Source organism: Candoia aspera, chromosome 16 (genome assembly GCF_035149785.1).
Source record: "Candoia aspera isolate rCanAsp1 chromosome 16, rCanAsp1.hap2, whole genome shotgun sequence".
Lineage (NCBI taxonomy): Eukaryota > Metazoa > Chordata > Lepidosauria > Squamata > Boidae > Candoia > Candoia aspera.
Window position 1 is genome coordinate 2,766,165 of NC_086168.1, and position 20,898 is coordinate 2,787,062.

General features: G+C 45.2%; 1 protein-coding gene across 2 annotated transcripts in view; it reads left to right on the forward strand.

Moving 5' to 3' along the window:
- LRRC8A (leucine rich repeat containing 8 VRAC subunit A) overlaps positions 1-18,787 on the forward strand; it is a 33,641-nt gene extending 14,854 nt beyond the window's left edge. For both annotated transcript variants that reach the window (XM_063316050.1, XM_063316051.1), the window contains 2 exons: positions 5,484-7,647; positions 16,591-18,787. In XM_063316050.1, coding sequence (XP_063172120.1) covers positions 5,491-7,647; positions 16,591-16,866 — 2,433 coding nt within the window. In that variant the 5' untranslated portion in view covers positions 5,484-5,490 and the 3' untranslated portion in view covers positions 16,867-18,787. The remainder of the gene's footprint in view (positions 1-5,483; positions 7,648-16,590) is intronic.
- The last annotated feature ends 2,111 nt before the right edge of the window (positions 18,788-20,898 follow it).

Sequence of the window (20,898 nt, forward strand, 5' to 3'; positions counted from 1 at the left end):
TAGTCCTAAGTAGTTTATTAAGTGTCATTTATTAATAATAAATGATACTCAAGTCGTGGCATCTTGTGGTTCTGTACCAGTGTTTTCTGGTAATAATAAACTAGTCCTAAGTAGTTTATTAAGTATCATTTATTAATAATGATACTCAAGTCGTGGCATCTTGTGGTTCTGTACCAGTGTTTTCTGGTAATAATAAACTAGTCCTCAGTAGTTTATTAAGTATCATTTATTAATAATGATACTCAAGTCTTGGCATCTTGTGGTTCTGTACCAGTGTTTTCTGGTAATAATAAACTAGTCCTAAGTAGTTTATTAAGTGTCATTTATTAATAATAAATGATACCTAAGTCTTGGCATCTTGTGGTTCTGTACCAGTGTTTTCTGGTAATAAACTACTTAGGACTAGTTTATTATTAAGTATCATTTATTAATAATAAATGATACAATTCTTGGCATCTTGTGGTTCTATACCAGTGTTTTCTCAACCTTGGCCAGTTTAAGATGGGTGGACTTCAGCTCCCAGAATTCCCCAGCCAGCAAGGCTGGCTGGGGGATTCTGGGAGCTGAAGTCCACCCATCTTAAATTGGCCAAGGTTGAAAAACCACTGTTCTGTATTAATAGAGCAGATTAACACTACTTGAATCTATATGATCTTTTCCCCCCTAAATCACAGCCTTACATACTGTTGCTCAAAGTGAGGATGCAGTTTGTCAGATTTGGGCTTAGAGCATTGTGGTTTCTAAGCCAGAATTTATAGTTCTTGTTTTTTGTTACGTGTGAACCCGGCCAGTTTTGATGTCTTCACCAAACCAGGTGAAACTGTGAGAATGTGCTACTTCATGATCTGTTTTGTTCGGCTGGGGCAGAGTGGGTTGTGCGAGCCCACCGTTGCAGCCAGTGAACGGTGCTTTGTGGCAGAGAGAGTTACACAGCTGCACGGATTGTGACTTGTCCATTAAGCTGCGGCTGAACAAATCGTAGCTGACGACGATATCCTAAAGCACGGCGCGAGCCAGGCCTCTGTTTAGAATTGTGTACTGAGTTATGCTTCTGGGTGAAAATTAGGAGGAGTCTGTGGCATCTTTTTGGACTAACACATTTTACTAAGGGGCACAAGCTTTCGTGAGCTGTGGGTCGGTTCATCCAGCGCATGGAATGGCTAAGTTGATGTGGGTGAGAATTTTTAACTTTGGGTTAAAAAATGCCCTGAAAGTGAGGGAGGGGGTCTCAGGTACGATGGCTGCATTTTCTATGATCTTTGATGGAAAAAACCCACAGTATTATGCTCATTTTAAGCAACTACACCCCCTGCTGTGCATAATAAAGACTGAAGGTGCTACATCTGACCGCAGCGTTTCTCAGTTTCTCACCCGTCCTTCCCTCCTGTTAGCCCTTTGAGGTAGTCCAGACAAGAAGTCCAGGAGTCGTAGCTCTATCTTTATTGTCAGGCTACGTTGACAGAATCTTCCTCCTCTCCTTTTACTCTCCGGAAAACCAGGGAGGGTCCCTTCTGAAATGCTTCCCATGCCGCTTTTCCTTCTGAGGGCTCAGCTGCCTCTTATCTGACTGTTGTCTAGTCTGCGGCTCTTCCTTCGGTCTCCCAAGGTCATTCCCACAGACCATTACACCTCCATGTTGCTTGTTCTCTTGATGCACAAGGTTTCGAATCCCAGCCAGCATGGGAAACAGCTTGGTGCCCCGCCCATTACCATGGGTACCTGCCCTTGAAGTGAGTAACCGCTTGTTGTCTAATTAACCAAAGTTCTGCCAATTTCATGTATCTGTGGTTGCTTTGGCTACATGAGAATGTGCCACGCTGGGCTCATGTAATTACCCCAAGAAAGACACAGATTCTTGCAGGGGTCAGGATACCCCCCAGTTCTATAATGGCTTTTTTAGCTGGTGATGAGCACAACGGATTGTGAATGTTGCTCTGTCAGCTACCAAATTCTCTTGTGTTTCTCAGACACACTTCATTCTTCCCAGTTTTCCTGTGCGGGAGGCCTCCTTCCTCCTCCTTTTCTGCAACTCCTTCAGAGATCCTTGTCTTGAGTAGCCATGGCTCCAACCTTCCATCTACTGCTGCTTAATTAACTTGGCAACGGCAGTCAGTGCCCAAAAACTAAGATCAGCCAAGAGGGCAGAAAAAACTGCCGTGCCCAATCGTGCCAAACCCCATCGAGCGGTTCCTCTCCCTTTTGACACACCTCTTGCAGATGCCTGATCACTGCAAGACCACTTACAGCTCCGGTTGGCCAAAGCCGTTTTGAGAGTGGATTTTAGTTGCCTTGTAGTTTTAGCTGAGAAATACCCTCATACCAAGGCCAGACATGCATTAAGACTGGGGTGTAACCTGAACTCCCTGGGGCTGTGTAAGTTCCCGGAAAGTCTTGGGTGCAGCTGCTGGAGAATATCTTAATAGTGGTGTTCAAATGCTAATTTTTGATACAATCAAAGGAGGATATTCTGTGCTTTTAGTTCAGTCAAATTAGTTTAATTCAGTGAAATGTAGATTTGAAAGGGCAGCCTCAGGCAGGCTGCTCAAATCCTTTAACCCGCAGAAGGTTTTGCATCTTGAATTAAAGGATCTGAATTAAATTAAAGTTGGGAGAACCACTCCCATTGAGAAGAGCGGGCAAGATTGACCAGGTCTAATTCTGAATAAGATAGCCTCCTGTGTCCTTTGAAATTCTGATCAGCTCTCCCTTTTAAACCCAATTTGCATGCAGCTTTTGAGACTGGCCTCTCCAGGCATCCAGATGAGATAGACAAAAAACCCAACCCAATCCATCTAGATTTTTAATTGCACCCACCCCAGCAGCCCAGTTTCTTACGCTGACGCTTTCTTTAACTCTCCTTCTGCAGTCTTCTGTGTACAACATCTCTCTTTTAACCCTGATCAGATAAACCAACTTTATATTCCTTCCTTTTGTTTTTAACAATCTTGATCTTTAGTCCCTTCAAATAATGTCCAACGCTTGATTTCTTTTCCCTTTTGCTGTTTATTACCCCCAATTTTTTTTAAGTCCTTAACTTGTATTTAAAACGTCTTTCACTAAGGATTGAAGGAAACTCATCCGGTGTTTTCAGATTTGTTGATCCAAAGGTTCCTAATAGTTGAAAACCAGTTAACAAGCAATGTCCGGAAGTGATTAGAAAAAGAAGGATGCAAACTTAGTGTCCTTTCAAAGGCACCAACTGTGGTTTGAGCAAGATGGTTATTCTCTCATCTCCCAAACCTCTAACCCCCCCACAGAAATTGCTGTCTTGGGGTCTCCTCATGAGGAGCAACTGTCTGGAGTACTTGTGGGCGATCCCAAGTTCTCCCCTTGTTCAGAAAGGAATTTAAAAAGAGCTGGTCAACTTGCCAGCTCTTTATTACACCACAGTCATCTTCAGTTTGCTGTTTCTTCCCCAGAAGTCCCACTTTTGGCCCCTCTGTTCCTGCTTTGCTAGTCAGCAAGGGCTGCTAGAAAGTTTGTTTTTCTCTTTCTTTGCTTTGAATTGGTGTCCTCTTTAAAGATGGTCCTTTGTAAACAAAGATGCCAAAAGAGCTGGGGAGTGACTCAAGCACCCTCCTACTTCTGATTTAGTTTCTTAAATTGCTTTCAATTTTGTCCTTCCTCTGAGGGATGTGGAAAAGCTCACACAAAAGAATTCAGACCCTGATTGCTCTTGTTCAGTACAGGACACGGAATCGTGGATTTAGGATACAGGAAAGCAGATTTTGAGTGGATATTAAGAAAATCTAATAAAGGCGGGATAAAAATAAATAAACAAAATAAATGCAGTTTGGCAGTGGAATCTGAGAGATGGGTGACCGTTGCCAAGTTTCATGTAAGTGGCAGAAGAGTTGCTAACTGGGGTTGCAGAAGTGGTAATGGACAAGATGCTTGAATACCTTCCTTATGAGAAAAGACTAGGACTTGAGGGTTCTTTAGCTTGGGAAAAAGCTGATGGACAGGGGACAAAATCAACATGTGCAAAATTGTCTCAAAATGTGGTCTTGGGACCCCTGGGGTTCCCAAGACCCTTTCGGGGTCCACAAAGTCAAATAAATGAATATTTTAAAATTTCTCTGTTTTAATTTCTAATACTAATAATAAATTCTAATTTAATTTTTCTTATTTATGTTTTATTGTAAACCGCCCAGAGTCCCTTTTGGGAGAAGGGCGGCGATAAATTTTTATTTTTTTATATAAATAATACAGTAAATATTGATAGATCTAACCCACATAAACCAAAGCTCTTTGGGGTCCTCAGTCATTTTTAAGGATGTAGAGGGGTCCTGAAACCAAAAGGTTTGAGAACCCCTGGCCTAGGGAAAGAAGAAACAGAGAACATTTGCTCCCTCTCTCCAAATAATAGGACCATTCCGTGAAGTTAATTGGAAGGAGAGAACTGAAAGAAGGAGGCTTTTTTCATACAGTAGATAATGAACCCACGGAATCAATTCCCCGAAGATGTGTGGTGGCCACTCAGTTGGGTGACTTTCAAAGAAGAGTGGGTGAATTCATGGAGGACCGGTCTGTCAAGTGTTACGCTCCAGCTTGGAGCCAGTGTGCTGCCAAAAACCAGTTACAGGGGAACATTAACAGGAGAGGAGAAGGTCTCCATAAGTCCACCAAGAGCCTTCTAGAAGCTTCTGGTAGGTCACTATGAGGAACAACATGCTGGACTAAGATGGGCCTTTGAGAAGGTCTTTGTCACCATCTCAAGTCATCTACTGGTTGGGCTAGCTAGAAGGGATGAGAACATTGCAAGTTCTTCCTGGGAGTTGATCCATTCCAAGAATGGTCAGGTTTGGCCAGGATTGGTCTAGATGATCCCTGTGGCTCTTCCAGCTGCATGCTTCTGTGATTCCATGCTAGTTTTTTAAATAGTTAAAGCTGGTCCCATTCTCCAGTTGTCACATCCATCAGGGTTTCCAGGTTTCCATAATCCCCGTAGACACCAGTAGGCCTCCGGATGCCTCCCTTGATATCTGCCCCACCTGCATTTGATTGTTGTTTTTTTCCAGAACCTTTAATTAAACACAATTAAGCCAAACAGGAAACCAGCCAGCTGCACACAAAGCATCCGCCCTCGCCTTTCAATTTTATTTCCAAGGAAGCCTGAGTCCCTTATAAGGCATTCTTGGAGAAGAAAAAAACAGCGGGTGACTCAGTCCAGCATGTCGTTGGAAAGGTCCATGGCGGAGCGGTTCAGATCTGATGGGACAGAAAGAAGGACGGGGCATATTCTGGTCCTGTCTTCTTCTTTCTGAGTAGACGCTGAAGTGGACAAATCCAGCACGGCAATCATTTTGTAAGGATCTTACTCAGCGTAGCAGATACATTTGCAGAGACCTGTTGCCTGCCTGTCGCTTTGGTTAGAAGTGGGCCTTCCGCTTAACACGCCAATCCTCCCTCAGACCCTTTGAATGCCAAATAGCACTTCCTTCTGTTGGCCACATCTCTTTACCGCTTTCCCTCTTTTTCAGGTGAGCCATGATTCCCGTCACGGAACTGCGTTACTTTGCCGATACCCAGCCGGCGTATCGCATCCTGAAGCCCTGGTGGGACGTCTTTACAGATTACATCTCCATTGTGATGTTAATGATTGCAGTATTTGGCGGGACACTACAAGTCACCCAGGACAAAATGATTTGTCTGCCTTGCAAATGGGTTACCAAAGATGCTTGCAACGACTCTTTCCGCGAATGGACGGCCGCAAACCTGGACTCAAATTACCATAATGCTTCTCTGGGGTCACCCCTGGACCCTGGGCCTACGGGAATCAAATACGATCTTGACCGGCATCAGTACAACTACGTGGATGCTGTGTGTTATGAAAATCGCCTTCACTGGTTTGCCAAATATTTCCCTTACCTAGTCCTGCTGCACACACTCATCTTCTTGGCTTGTAGCAACTTCTGGTTCAAGTTTCCAAGGACCAGCTCCAAGCTGGAGCATTTTGTCTCCATTCTGTTAAAATGCTTCGACTCCCCTTGGACCACAAGGGCTCTCTCCGAGACGGTGGTGGAAGAAAGCGATCCTAAGCCAGCCTTTGGGAAGATGAACGGCTCCATGGATAAGAAATCTTCCAACGTCAGTGAGGATGTGGAAGCCACCGCCCCAATGCTGCAGAGGACCAAGTCTCGGATCGAGCAAGGCATCGTGGACCGAACGGAGAACGGCGTCTTGGACAAGAAGGAAGGAGAACAAGCCAAAGCACTGTTTGAGAAGGTCAAGAAGTTCCGCACGCACGTGGAAGAAGGGGACATTGTCTACCGCCTCTACATGAGGCAAACCATCATCAAGGTGATCAAGTTCATCCTCATCATTTCCTACACTGTCTACTATGTCAACAACATCACCTTTGACATTGATTGCAAAGTGGACATTGAGAGCCTGACTGGCTATCGCATGTATCGTTGTGCTCACCCCCTGGCGACCCTCTTCAAGATCCTGGCTTCCTTCTACATCAGCCTGGTGATCCTCTACGGCCTGATCTGCATGTACACACTCTGGTGGATGCTCCGTCGGTCCCTCAAGAAGTATTCCTTCGAGTCCATCCGGGAGGAGAGCAGCTACAGCGACATCCCCGATGTGAAAAATGACTTCGCCTTCATGCTGCATCTTATCGACCAGTACGACCCCCTCTATTCGAAGCGTTTCGCTGTCTTCCTCTCAGAAGTGAGCGAAAACAAGCTCAGGCAGTTGAACCTCAACAACGAGTGGACTTTGGAGAAACTGCGGCAGAGGATCACCAAGAACTCCCAGGATAAGTTGGAGCTGCACCTCTTCATGCTTAGTGGCATTCCAGATACGGTCTTTGACCTCATCGAGCTGGAGGTGTTAAAACTGGAGCTCATCCCTGATGTCACCATACCCCCCAGCATCGCTCAGCTCACCAGCCTCAAGGAACTATGGCTGTACCACACCGCGGCCAAAATAGAGGCCCCCGCCCTTGCCTTCTTACGGGAAAACCTGAAATCCTTACACATCAAATTCACAGACATTAAGGAGATCCCACTGTGGATTTACAGCTTGAAGACCCTGGAAGAGCTCCATCTGACGGGGAACTTGAGTGCCGAAAACAATCGGTACATTGTGATCGACGGTCTGCGAGAGTTGAAGAGGCTCAAAGTGTTGAGGCTAAAGAGCAATTTGACCAAGCTGCCCCAGGTGGTGACAGACGTTGGCGTCCATCTCCAGAAACTGTCCATCAACAATGAAGGGACCAAGCTCATGGTCCTGAATAGCCTGAAGAAGATGGTCAACCTGACAGAGTTGGAACTCATCCGCTGCGACCTGGAGCGCATCCCTCACTCTATCTTCAGCCTCCACAACCTCCAGGAGATTGACCTCAAAGACAACAACCTCAAGACCATTGAAGAGATCATCAGCTTTCAGCACCTACATCGCCTCACTTGCCTTAAACTGTGGTACAACCAAATTGCCTACATCCCAGTGCAGATTGGCAACCTGACCAACCTGGAGCGCCTTTACCTTAACCGCAACAAGATTGAGAAGATCCCCACCCAGCTTTTCTTTTGCCGGAAACTTCGGTATCTGGATCTCAGCCACAATCTTTTGACTTGCATACCAGCGGAAATCGGAGCGTTGCAGAATCTGCAGAACCTCGCTGTTACAGCCAATAGGGTAAGGGAAGAAGGGGAGGGGCCTTTTGTAATAAAATCCCACTTGGATTTTGCAGTTAAGAGCCAAATCATTGTCAGCCCTTCGAGGCAGACAAGATTAGAAATCCAGTGCCACATAGGTCAGGACTAGTTTTATTGTGAAGTTATAGGAACAGAATCTTGCGAGTTTGAATGTACTCCCCCCTCCCTCCCTTTAACTTCAGGAGAACTTGTCTGAGACGCTTCCTCGGATTACAGTTCTGCCCTGGACTCAGATTTCTTTTTTCTGACTGTTGTCTTGGTTGCAGATCTTCCTCCTGTCCTTCAAGGCCATTCCTTCGTTCCTCTACATCCATTAGGGTGCCATTAAGATACTCAGACGGGAAGAACCTCCAAGCAGTTGTAGTTTCCAATGCTAAAATTACATCTCTTCCATTCCAGGATTTTTCTTGTCCCGTTCCTTCCAGGATCAGCTGGATAGCAAAAGACAGGCAAATAACAGCAGAGGAAAAATGATTTTTAAAAAGCTAGCCAAGGAGTTTCCTTCTGTTTGGGAAAAGAATTATTGTGAAAACAAGAGGGAGACCGTACAGATTTTCCTTGGCCAGACCTGGGCCCTTCTAGATGGGTGTCCTTCATCTCCCAGAATGCCTTGGCCAGTATGATCGCTACCAGGAATTCTGGGAGTTCACCTGGAAAAGCTCAAGGGAGAGAAGCTTAGCTTGGAGATGCAGGAAATCAGACCCTTTATTGGGAAGAACTAAGGGCATCATTTGAATCTGGTGCATTTCTGATGGTTATGCGAACTTAATGGATAGGAATATTTGGAAAATCAGAAAGATGCAAAACAGATCCAGGAATAATCAATTGCCCAAATAAGAAGAAGTGTTTAAACCAGCATTTCTCAACCTTGGCCACTTTAAGATGTGTGGACTTCAACTCCCAGAATTCCCCAGCCAGCCGTGGGGAGTTCTGGGAGTTGAAGTCCACACATCTTAAAGTAGCCAAGGTTGAGAAACGCTGGTTTAAATGCTTCTGAGAAGCAAATGCTGATCTTAACATTCTTTAGGATTTTATTTCCTTCTTTTCCAGCCCTTCCTTCCTTAGCCTAACATGGATAGCTACCTGTATCAAATCATCATACAGTTATATCCTGCTTTGCTTCTGGAATTTCAGGGGCTCCACCCCCTCATCCCAGCAACAGCCCTGCGAGGCAGGCTTGAGCTGAAAGTGAGCGTCCGGCCCAGAGTCACACAGGGATCTCAAGAAGGGGTCTTAACCTGAGATCATATTCGGCTCACAATAGCCGACTAAATGCCCGGGGAAGACGGTAGAATTTCTCTAACTCTGATATAAAACTGCCAAAACTGGCAGCCGTCCATATCTTACGGAAGGGGTTCCGCTGTTAAAAAATGCTTTCGCAGCCCCACACCTGCTTTTTCCACGCCAGCGTCATCCCGATCCATCTGTTTCTAAACTCTTGTCATCCCCTCCTGCTTCCTGAAATGGATCTTTGGAAAACAAAATAACGTATTTAACGCCTTATTAAAACCTATTCCTTGCCCTTCAAACTGAGTTTTCTGGCCCCGTAAAAATCCAGAGTTTTCTGGATTGGTTAAAAACTTGCTTTTTTCCCCAGCCATCTATAGTTTCGGCAAAAAAAACCCCGAACCAAGCCTTTCCACTAAGATTTATATTCTTCTAATTTGGGGGTACAAACCCTCTCCTCCTTTTCTCTCTGCCCCCCGTATTTAGATAATGTGTTTTTACCAACAGGAAGGACAATGAGGCTTTTACAGAGAGAAGCTCCCCAAAGTCACACCCTTTTTTGTATATATATATATATATATGTAATACAGGGCTTTCTTTTGGGGCTTGACAATTATACAAACAGCACTGAGCTGAAAGAACACAGCTCTGTGTACCTTGGGGGGGCAGTGTTGACTTATTCAGGGCTTAAAATAAAAAGAGAGGGGGACAAAGCTACATGCAAGCATCAACTGGCTATTTTATTGGTAGGTTTGCATAATAACATTTTGGCATGACTGAAGTTATTTATCGCTAGAAGCTTTTTTAATGAAAGGGCGCTTAAAGATTTTTTTAAAAAGCTTGTTCTTTTATGCAATAGGCCAGGGCTAAATGTAATCCAGGATTATTATTTTTTAACTACTATGAGATAGCTCTCATTTCTTAAGGATTCTGTGCCAGCATAAGAGCACCGTTAATGAAACTGTGAGTAATGACGACTATTAGTCATTAAGTTATTATCATTACAGGTAGTCCTCTCTTAACAACCACAACTGGGACCAGAATTTTGGTTGCTAAGCGAAGTGGCCATTAAGTGAATCCAACCCAATTTTACACCTTTTTTGCAATGGTCGTTAAGTGAATCACCATGGGTTAAGCAAACTGCATGGTCATTAAGTGAATCACACAGTTCCCCATTGATTTTGCTTGCCAGAAGCCAGCCGGGAAGGTAAAAAATGGTGATCATGTGACCATGGGACACTGCGATGGTCATAAATGAGAACTGGTTGCCAAGCAGCCAAATCCTGATCACATGACTGTGGGGACACTACGACAGTTATAAGTGTGAGTACCGGTTGTAAGTCGGTTTTTTCAGCACCGTTGTAAGTCCAAACCATCACTAAATGAATAGTTGTTAAGTGAGGACTACCTGTAATAATTTCTATTTATTTATTGTAATTGATAATTACCTTGATAATTAATTTGAGTCTTTAAAAAAAAAAGAATTGGAGGGTTCGGTTCCAAGCCTATGGATGTCATCTTCCTGTGACTGTTTTTTTTTTTTCTTTTAATTTTTTTTAAAAATTATTAGTCAAATTTAATGAACAAGGAAAAATAAAAAATAATACAGTACAGCAGTGAAAATACAGTAATAAACCATGTACATTGCAATGATTAAACATAATAAACAAAGTGAAAAATTAAGAACTTGGGGGGAGAAAAGAAAAAAAATAAGATCCGTAGGATATTGAAATAAAATTAATTCTAGCCTTAAATTCATTACTAAATCTAGACCTTATAAAACATAGGATTCCCTGTTATTTTTGAAATATAAAGGCATTTTGAGAATGGATAAAGGATGCATATCTTGACTCTGTGCCTTGACCTCAGGAGCATACATTTCTTTCCATCTTTGTAAAATAATTCCCAGCCTCCAGGCTCTAAAACCAGGGTTCTTCATAAAAGAATCTGTATTTTGGGAATATAATTCAACCTTGCATTTATATCTTACTTACTTACAACGTAGGTTAACGTAGCCCTGGGAAAACATCACTTAACAGTGATATTTTCCCAGGGCTACGTTAACCTACGTTGTAAGTTGAAACCCAAAGGGGACCAAGGTTGGACAAGACCAAATCATATGAGTCCAAGAACCCCCCCAATGTCTTACAAGCTGTGAAGGGACATAAACTTTGAGAAGAGGGGATAAGAATGAGAGAGCCATTGATGGGATTGATAACTCTACCTGTCCTTTGAGAGCTCATTTAACCCCCGTAAATAACCTTGTGAAAGAGTTGGGCCAAGAGGGAGCAGCTGGCCAAAAACCACCTATTAACCCTTCCCATTTGGGGTCCTGTGGGTTCTTCCTGCAGCCTTGGAAGTAATTCCCCATTTTGGAAAGACCACTTAGAAATCCCATGCCTTTCACCCCGCCTCATGAAAGGAGTCACAGGCTGTGAACCGCACCACGGATCGTGTTCCATAACGGCCGGCTTTGGTCCTTTCGAAGGGGAGGCATCAATTACTCCTTTCTCCAGAGTCTATTTGGTGCAACCTGAGATCTGTTGCGCTCGGCATCAAGTGAATTTGGCTGCAAAGAGCTTCCTGAGTCACTGTATTAAGCCTGTCATTTAGTGCGGGTGTTTGCAGCCTTTCTTCCCCCTTGTCTTGCTCTTTCTTCTTTCCTTCCCACAAAGTCCAGGGTAAACTTAAGACCCTGAGGGACAAGGAACGGCATTCAGTTTGTCTGAGTAAGGGACCCTCCTGTTGCATTTTTTTTTTAAGTAGCTGCTTCCTTTAATATCGATTTCCACCCAGACAAATGAAGCTTTAACTTTTCCCCTTAGTAGTGTTTGTCAACCTTGGCCACTTTAAGCTGTGTGGGCTTCAACTCCCAGAATTCCCCAGCCAGCATGGCTGGCTAGGGAATTCTGGGAGTTGAAGTCCACACAGCTTAAAGTGGCTAAGGTTGACAAACACTGCCTTAATATGCATTTTTGCATCCTGCTCTTCGTTTATCTTCCGGATGTTGCATTTGTTAAGCATCTTCCCTGTTCCTTGGAAGGAGAAATTCTCTAGCTTCAACATCTTCCCTTCCCTAAGATAACCTTAAGATAAATTTGTCTTAGATCATATAAAAACTAATGTCACAGCCATTCTTCTGCCTGCTTATTTTCCCCAACAAATCAAGAAATGAATCAGTTGGCAGGGAAGGAGAAATTCTACGACGTCCAGCTCAGGCAGGCCACTCTGCCCAATGGACTTCTACAGCTGAGAAGTTGCTGTAATTTTACTGCCAGGATTTCTTGAGCGTTTAACCGTTCATCTGATCTGCTTCAGAGAAGTTTTAACTGGATTCACAGATATTAAGCCACGGCTGGTCTAATTAGAGTTTATGCAACGTGCCGAAGTGGACTGGGTTCACCCAACACACTAAGGCCCAGCTTAACAAACCATGCTGCAGCCTTACACCCACCCAAAAGCGCAGCCATGCAAATTTGGAAAAGTGTGCAATTGCCAGACCGTGACATACACATGCCCCCCTTTTTTCTCCAGCTTATTTTTACCTGGGGGAAAAAAGAATCCAGTTACATTAATGAACTTTAAACAGCTTGAAGGTATCAAGTGCCTGGGTCAGCTTCTTCCTCAATCCTCCATAAAATTATCCCTACCCCACCCTTAAGAAAAAGCTAGATTTTATTTTAAAAGACAAGGCAGTACTGCAGATGTCAGTGCACTTTCAAAAATGTGGATTTCGTTTTTGGCTCTTCGTGAAAAGAAAGAACAATGGATGTTCTTTGGATGTTCTTTTGCAACAATGCAAACTGGCCAATTCCCTTTTTTCCCATTTTTCCCCCCAGTTCTGGGCAGGGGTCCAGTTCCCACGAGGCTGACCAGCGAGGGGAGATATTCTTTTGTTGATGGAGAGGGCTTCGCTTTTTATTCTGAAAGGAGGACTTAAAAAGTTCTCCCCCACCCCCCCGACAATTGGTTTGCCCAATTTGGCAATCTCGGGCTTTGTCAGGGCCGCAAATCTGGGGATTCTGGGAATTGGCAGTCCTGCGGCATCTGGGGGGCACCATTGCAGGGAACCCTGCTGCAGAAAATCCTTGTAAAACCGGGTGGTGGGTCAGTTGCATGCCAGGTCTCCTCAGCGCACAATTCATCTTTCCAAGAGCTTGGTCACCAGTGGCGAGCTGATAATCTTCTTTAGGCGACCACCTAGCGGAAAAGTCCTGCTAAAGATTAGAGCAACCCTTCAGGCCCAGCTAGCAGGGCCACAACTGGGGGGCGCAAGCAGGGCATGTGCCCTGGGCGCCACGCTGGGGATGCCAAAATGACCGCTGGGGGGGCGCCAAAATGGGCACGGAATCCATGTTTGCCCCGGGTGGCACAGACCCTAGTTGTGGACCTGCCAGCTCAAGCGGGAGATGTCTTTGTGGATTGTCTCGCGGGCCTGTGTTAATTTGGAATATAATGTTCCCTAAAGGGTTGCTCTGCTGGGTCAGCGGCTAATAAAGCTGAGCTTGTGTTGTAGGGTATGTTTGGGGGTGTCGAGGGACTCAGGACAGAAGTGAGACAATTTGTGTTGCCAGGGTTCTTTAATTGCAAGTTACCCAAAAGAAAGTTTTCCCTTTTCTCTCCAGGCCCTTTTCTTAATGTACAGGTAGTCCTCACTTAACAACCATTCGTTTAGTGATGGTTCAGACTTAACGATGGTGCTGGAAAAACCGACTTATGACCGGTCCTCACACACAACCACATCATCCCCACAGTCATGTGATCACAATTTGGGCTCTTGGCAACTGGTTCACATTCATGACCATCACAGTGTCCTGTGGTCACGTGATTGCCATTTTTGACCTTCCCAGATGGCTTCTGGCAAGCAAAATCAACGGGGGACTGTGTGATTCACTTAACGACCACATGGTTTGCTTAACATCCTCAGTGATTTGCTTAATGACCACTGCAAAAGAGGTTGTAAAATCGGGTTGGATTTGCTTAATGATTTCTTCGCTTAGCAACTGAAATTCCGGTCCCAATTGTGGTCGTTAAGCGAGGACTACCTGTACTGACGTATTCATTGCGTCTTATTCCCTAAAGAGTTGTGTCCTCTGATGCTTCTTTTATTATTAGGTTTCTTGATACAAATTTTTGCTTTTAAACATTGAATACTGAAACTGGACATCGGGGGAAAAAAATACTAAGACAACTTGAAAATTATGAGTATTTGGTCTGAATGTTTTTAAGCACAAACCTTTGGGGCAACAGAAAGTTTTTTGTTTTGTTTTTTTAGTAAGGAAACAAACAAGAAACCCTTGAAATTGAAATGAAAGCCAGCTTTCCTCCTCCCCCTGCTTCCTGCCATAAATCAGTTACCCTGATTTATGAACTTCGGTTACTAAGATGCCCTGTGGATATTTTCCTTTGCTTCTCCTTCAGATAGAGAATGAAAGATCTCTCTCCCGCCCGTTTCTCTTCCTGAACTTCTGCTTCATCAATTCCCTGCCAGAATGTTTAAAGAGTGTGCAAAATCTGAGGTTTCCTCCCTAACATATTCTTTCATTGGTAGCCTGGGGAGGGGGGATTGTCACATCTGCTTTGCTTCACCCTGCCCCTCTCCTGAAACTTGTTTTTCCTCAGTTGCAGAATTCAGCAGAATGCTCATCTCTGCTTGGTAAAATCCGAGCTGGTTGTTAGGATAAGATCATCCTCTGCGAAAGTGCCTGTTGCAGCTCCCAGAAATGATGTGTTGATCTCATTAACTCTATGACAACAGCAGCAATGGATTAATTACATCCCCTTTTAGCTCCCTCCCCTCCCTTGAGGCCCTTCCTGTTTTCTAAGCTAGTTTATTTGCTTGGGAACATTTTCCTCCCTTGCAGCTCCCAAGGCCAATTTTGAGCAGAGGATCAAGACGAGCCTGGAATTACGGTTTTTAAGAGCTTATTTTCTTGTCAAAAAAAAAAAAAAGTGGGAAGAAATGGTTGCTTTTAATATAAGGAAAAGAGCTTCAAGAGCACGCGAAAGGATTGTTAAACCCTACTAAATTTTGCATTCCGTGTTTTGTGGATGGTGCAAGTGTAAAAGCCAGGGATATATGAATTATATCCTTAAAGGAAAATAAAAAATGAGAGAAGCCAGGAGAAAAATGAACTTTAGGGGTTAGTTCATTTACTTTTAAAACATAATCGTATAAATCTAATAAAGGAATAAAGTGTAACACGATAGATGTGATGTTCCCCAGTTCCGTGTTGAATAAGCTTCCCCTTCAGTGATGTTAAAAATACTGTTTGGAGATAACATTTAGAAGCTTTCTGAAGCCGCATCCCAGAATCTTGGGTTAAGCACATCGGAATCATGGCCTCTGACACATCCCAGGCAGGCGAATGCCCTGGAGGGCCAAGGAACTAAGGATGTGACCTACAGTAGCTCCTGGCTGCTGATTTATAGCTAGAATGGCTTGCCACATAAACCATTTGCTCCAGAACAATTGACCTACCTCTGGTTGCCATGAAAAAGAATAGCTGGATATTTGTAGGTCATAATCCCTGGAAGTGTTTGTTGATTGATAGATAGATTGATTGATTATGTGCCACCAGTGGTTAAGGCACCAGGCTAGAAACCAGGAGTCGGTGAGTTCTAGTCCTGCCTGAGGCATGAAAGCCGGCTGGGAGACTTTGGGCCAGTCCCTCTCTCTCAGCCCAGCCCACCTCACAGGGTTGTTGTTGTGGGGAAAAGAGGAGGAGGGAGGAGCATTAGGGATGTTCGTCACCTTGAGTTATTTATAAAAATAATAAAGGTGAGATAGAAGATAAATAAATTAAATTAAAATTAAATCCCATAGATAGATTTTTGATTGATTGATTGATTGAGTGCCACCAAATCAGACTCAGCCCTTAGCAGTCCCATAGATGGATTTTCTCCATGACGGCCTATCCCCAACCTAGTCCTTCCAGACTTCCAACCATGTCCCCATCGCCGCTGTAACAGCCCCTCCACTTGGCTACCGATCAGATAAATTAGTAATTTTTTGTCTAATTATCCATCCCTTGGAACAGTCAGGCACATGGCGCAAGACCGAACAGCATTTCATTCTGTTATACATTTTTATTTATTTATTAGTTAAATTTATATTACATAGGGTCGCCGTGAGTCATAAACGACTCGACGGCAGCTAGCAACAACATCCATCCATTGACTGATTGATTATGTGCCATTAAGTTGTTGTTGACTCTTAGCGACCACACAGATAGATTTTCTCCGGGAGGATCTGTCCCCAGCCTGGTCTCCCAAAGGTCCACCCATCGCCAGTGTAGCTGAGTCCATCCCCCTCGCTGCTGGTCTTCTCTTTCCCTCCACCTTTCCCAGCATCAGGGCCTTCTCCAGAGAGCTGGGTCTTCGCATAAGGTGTCCAAAATACGATAATTTGAACCTGGTCATCTGTGCCTCAAGAGACTGGGAAGTTTAACAGCTCTGGCGGGTGCTTTTGTAAGCTTTAAGGGATCAGTTTTGCTCCTGAAGTCTCCCACCCCACCCCAAATGGAAGATATGGGCCATATCCATTCTAAGGATATCCCACCGCAGGAAGACAGTTGGCCCGCTGCCAGCTTATTCATTTCTCCTTGCAAATCAGATCAAATTTCTAGCCCAGCATCTCGCCCCAGCGCAGCCCGGCTTTCTAATCTGCCCCCCACCCCGCCTTTTCTCCCACCAGATCGAGGCTCTGCCCGCGGAACTGTTCCAGTGCCGGAAGCTGCGGACTTTGCACCTGGGGAACAACGTGCTGCAGTCCCTGCCTTCCCGGGTGGGCGAGCTGACCAACCTGTCCCAGATCGAACTGCGGGGGAACCGTCTGGAGTGCCTGCCGGTGGAGCTGGGGGACTGCCCCCTGCTGAAGCGCAGCGGGTTGGTTGTGGAGGAGGACCTCTTCAACACGCTGCCTTTGGAGGTGAAGGAGCGTCTCTGGAGGGCGGATAAAGAGCAAGCTTGAATCTTTCCTGAAAGAGGAGAAGGAGAAGTGAAGCTGCGGGCTGGTCTGATTCACATCTCTTCCCCCTGGGGCCCAGGGGACCCTAGGCTGACCCCGCTTCCCCGGGCCCCTGCTCTGGAAACACTCTCCCCGCAGATAACACACTTAACCACGGGGAGGGGCCCAGCCACGGCTGAGGACTACCACGAGTGGGCAGGAGTGAGACGGTTTGCTGCTTCGGAAAGGAAGGGAGGCACAGAACTAACTCGGGGGCCAGGACAGGGATTGTGGTGTGGCTGCTCCCTGTGGGAACTTGGCCTCTCCCTGCTAGAAAAGGAGACCAAGGCTGGTGCGCTAGGAAGAAGGACCGGCTGCTGTGTGTCGGGGCACATGGCCTGATCCTGCTGCTGCTGCTTCATCGCTCGGGCACCGTCCAGGAACTGAACGCTTCGGCCCATCCAAAGACAGGAATGGCGTTCAGCTGCCCAACTACACATTGCGCAACGTCCGGTCCTGACCCAAACGATGATGTGCAGATACTCTCAGATGAGTTGATAGGAGAAGATTCAGACTTTATTTTTTTTGACGGCGGCATTTTTTCTTTAAATTGTATTTTACTTTGGAACCCTGTTTGCAAAAGTGCGACTTCAGCCTTTCTCCCCTTGTCCTGGAGTTCTCCAATTAGGACTCCAGGACAAATCTCAATGGCTTGGTTGGGCTGCTGAACACAGCAGGAATCTGGGAGTGTAAGATCATGAATTTCCACGTGAAGGATGCCAGCCTGTATTTTTCTGGTGAAAAAGTCTTAGCAGTTGCAAAAACATTAAACATTCAGCGGGTTGGGGAAGTTGTTAATTTTTAAACTGACATTTAACATTCCTTATAGTACACAGGACTTAAAACATGGGTGCAGCTGAGAAATTCCCATTGGAGAGGAACACGGGCACCAACGATCAAAACACTAAAAAAGAACCTCAACGTGTACTGTATTCTTTTTTTTTTTTTTAATCTGCTACCAGCATCTTCCAGGAGGTTAGAACTACATCCACATTCCCTGTTCCCTTTATGTTTTTTTTTTTTTAAATAACAGCTGGTCTGTTTATTTTTTGCTATTCTCATTCTTGGCGCCTCAATGGTCCTCCAAGAAGGGATGGGATTTTGCCTCCATTACCTGGTTTGACGCAGTGCCAAGCGGCTTGTCAACAGAGAATGGAGCTGGGTTGATTCCCTCCTCGGTGTTAAAAAGGAGTGGCAGAAAACGCATGGCAGGGGCTAGGGGGTTTTGTAGGAGAACTGGCTGCAAATGGGGGGAGACGCATTCTGCAAGGAAGCGAGAAATGGGTAAGATTTGCACTATTGTCCAGCACCCCCCCTCTGGCCCCCACCAGTGGTCTAAACTTTACATCCTGTTGCAGCTGGAAAATTCCACCTGCCAGATGTGGGAGGAAAAAAACTCCAAAAGCATTCAGCCAGGGCGGAGACACAGTCCCACCATATCCAGAAGGACTGGGGTTTATGGAACATGCAGTTCCCAAATGTATGTGTGTGTGTGTGTGTACACACACCTATTAAAATACCGCATCTGGAAGAGAGCTGTTCCACTCAGTTGGAAATTAAAGTGCTCAGGCCCCGATCCTACAAGAAGGAGAAGAGAGGCTGTTGGTGAAGTGGTGAAAGCTGGTTGCCACATCTTTGGGCCCCTCTGCTGCTGGGAAGTCGGTCTTGGCCTAATCCCTGAGGGGTGTGGGACCCCCTTCCCTTTCCCTTCTCCCCTTTTTCAGCAGTAAATGGGACAAAGCCGTTGCTTGCTTCCCTGCTGCCTCCGTCCGCTGTAATGGGAAGGATTTCCGCACACTGGCAATGCTGCCACGTGAAAAGCAACGTTATCCAGGCGCTGGCATTGTTCATGTTTAAAATAAAGCTACATGGAAATCCTCACAAAGCTGGGGTCTTTGGTCTGCTTTAAACTGCGCTGCTCAGAAGGTGTCCTAGAAAAAGGGGCTGGGACGACACGGGTTTCCCTGAGGCTCTTAACCGAGATGGGCTTGTAATATTTCAGAAGCTGAAGGCCAGCGCAACGGCGCTCAGTTGGGGAAGCTGCAAGCCACGTTGGGCCCTTGTTAGCTTTGGCTGCCCTGCGTCTTGAATTCATCCTTGTTTCCTTGCAAACTCTGTTTTGAGTCTTGGGTTGTGCGAATGAGGCCGGCGTAGCTTCCACAAACCATGGCCAACAAACCAGAGTTTAATACAGTGTGCCACAGAAAAATCTCTAGTTCTTGGGCTTCAGAATTCGTACTGAAAGGAGCAGAGAAAGAGAGATACTTTTTTGAAAAATGGAGGCAGTTTACTTGGTTCTGATGGAGGAAATTATTACCATGAAATACCCATGTTTTAGTAGGGGCATGTTTTAAGTGGGGATGTTTTAATTCAGCTCTATAGGCTGAGCTGAAAAAGGGGAAATTGTGCCTGTCCTGGAAAATCATCGATCTGCTCGAGGGTGGCACCCTGGCTGATCATCATAAGCTGAACAGGACTGAACCTGGTGAGTATGCAGGTGGGAATTCTCTGGAGTTGGAAGTTGGAAAAGCACCCTCTGGTGACAAAGCGCTCATGTATTGCTTCCAAGAAAACAACATGGAGTGTCACATAGCCAACCAAGAGTCAAAATTTATTCAAGAGAGACCTAATGTTTTCAATTGAATCTGTGTGTACAGATTCACATGCAGATGTTGGTTGGGAATGCAGATAATTTGCAGCGAATGTTGGATAGATTGTATAATGCAACGGGGCATACCTATCTGAAAATTGATGTCAGGGACCAAGGTATTTGGTCCGGATAGGGAAAGTGAAGTGAAGGATTGTGACCCCACCTTAACCCCATCGGTGAAGGAGTAGAAGTGATATGCAAAAATGGCAAAAAACTAGAACAGGTAAATGAATTTGGGTTCCTTGGTAGAACGTTTATTCAAAAAAGGGGAAATGGATAGAGCAATTTGAAGATGCCTGAGTGATAAAAAAAAGTAGTATGTGATGAGGAATGAATGCAGAATACAGCTGCGCTTCGATCTATTTTGAGAATGAGTTGGGTACTTTCGATGGGAGAAATATGAATGTGGTGGGAGTGGACTGTGTCAGAAGGGTGCCTGGTAAAACAAGGGAGAGAGTAAAAAATAAATGGGTGCTGGGTGAGTACAAATGTGAGTGACCAATACAAATCTGGTGTGGCTTGGTGATGCAGAAAGAACGAACGAGGACTGAACCACCAAACAAATTGAGTGACTTGCACTGGCTTGGATGCCGCTCCAGGCAGAAAGACTCTGACTAGCTAATGCAGGCCTATACAGGTAGTCCTTGACTTCTAACCACAACAGGGACTGGAAAACTTGCCGTTAAGCAGTGCAGTCATTAAGTGAGGCATCATGTGACCACACCCGATTGGCATTTTTGCAGCGGTCATTAAGTGAAGCACATGGTCATTAAGTGAATCACGCCATTCCCCATTGATGTTGCTTGTCGGAAGCCAGCTGGGAAGGTTGCAAATGGCAATCATATGACTCTGGGACGCTGAAACCGCTGTAAATACATGTCAGTTGCCAAGCACCCCAATTTTGATCACGTGACCGTGGGGACGCTGTGACAGTCGTAAGTGCAAGGACTGGTTGCAAGTCGCTTTTTTCAGGGCCGTTATAACTTTGAACAGTCGCTAAACAAATGGTCGTAAGTCGAGGACTACCTGTACAGAGTAGTCCTCGACAGGAGAAGGCAAGGAGAGTTGAAAACCATCAAGTAATAACTACCACCATTTTTTTTTTTACAGCTGTTTGAAAATCATAATAAGGAACGGCCTGGATATCTAAGGGCAGCCTGCAGATGGATGAAAGAAGAGTGAATGCCTGGAGAGGAAGGGGAAGATAAGGAAGTTTGGGCTGGCTGGAAGCAGTGGGATTAGAAAAAGGATAAAAGGTGAACGGTTTGGTGGACCTGGGCCAAGCAAGGAGAGTTTGTGGGGACAGTAAAGTACGGAGGAAAGTGGACAGTGTTGGTTTTAGCCAC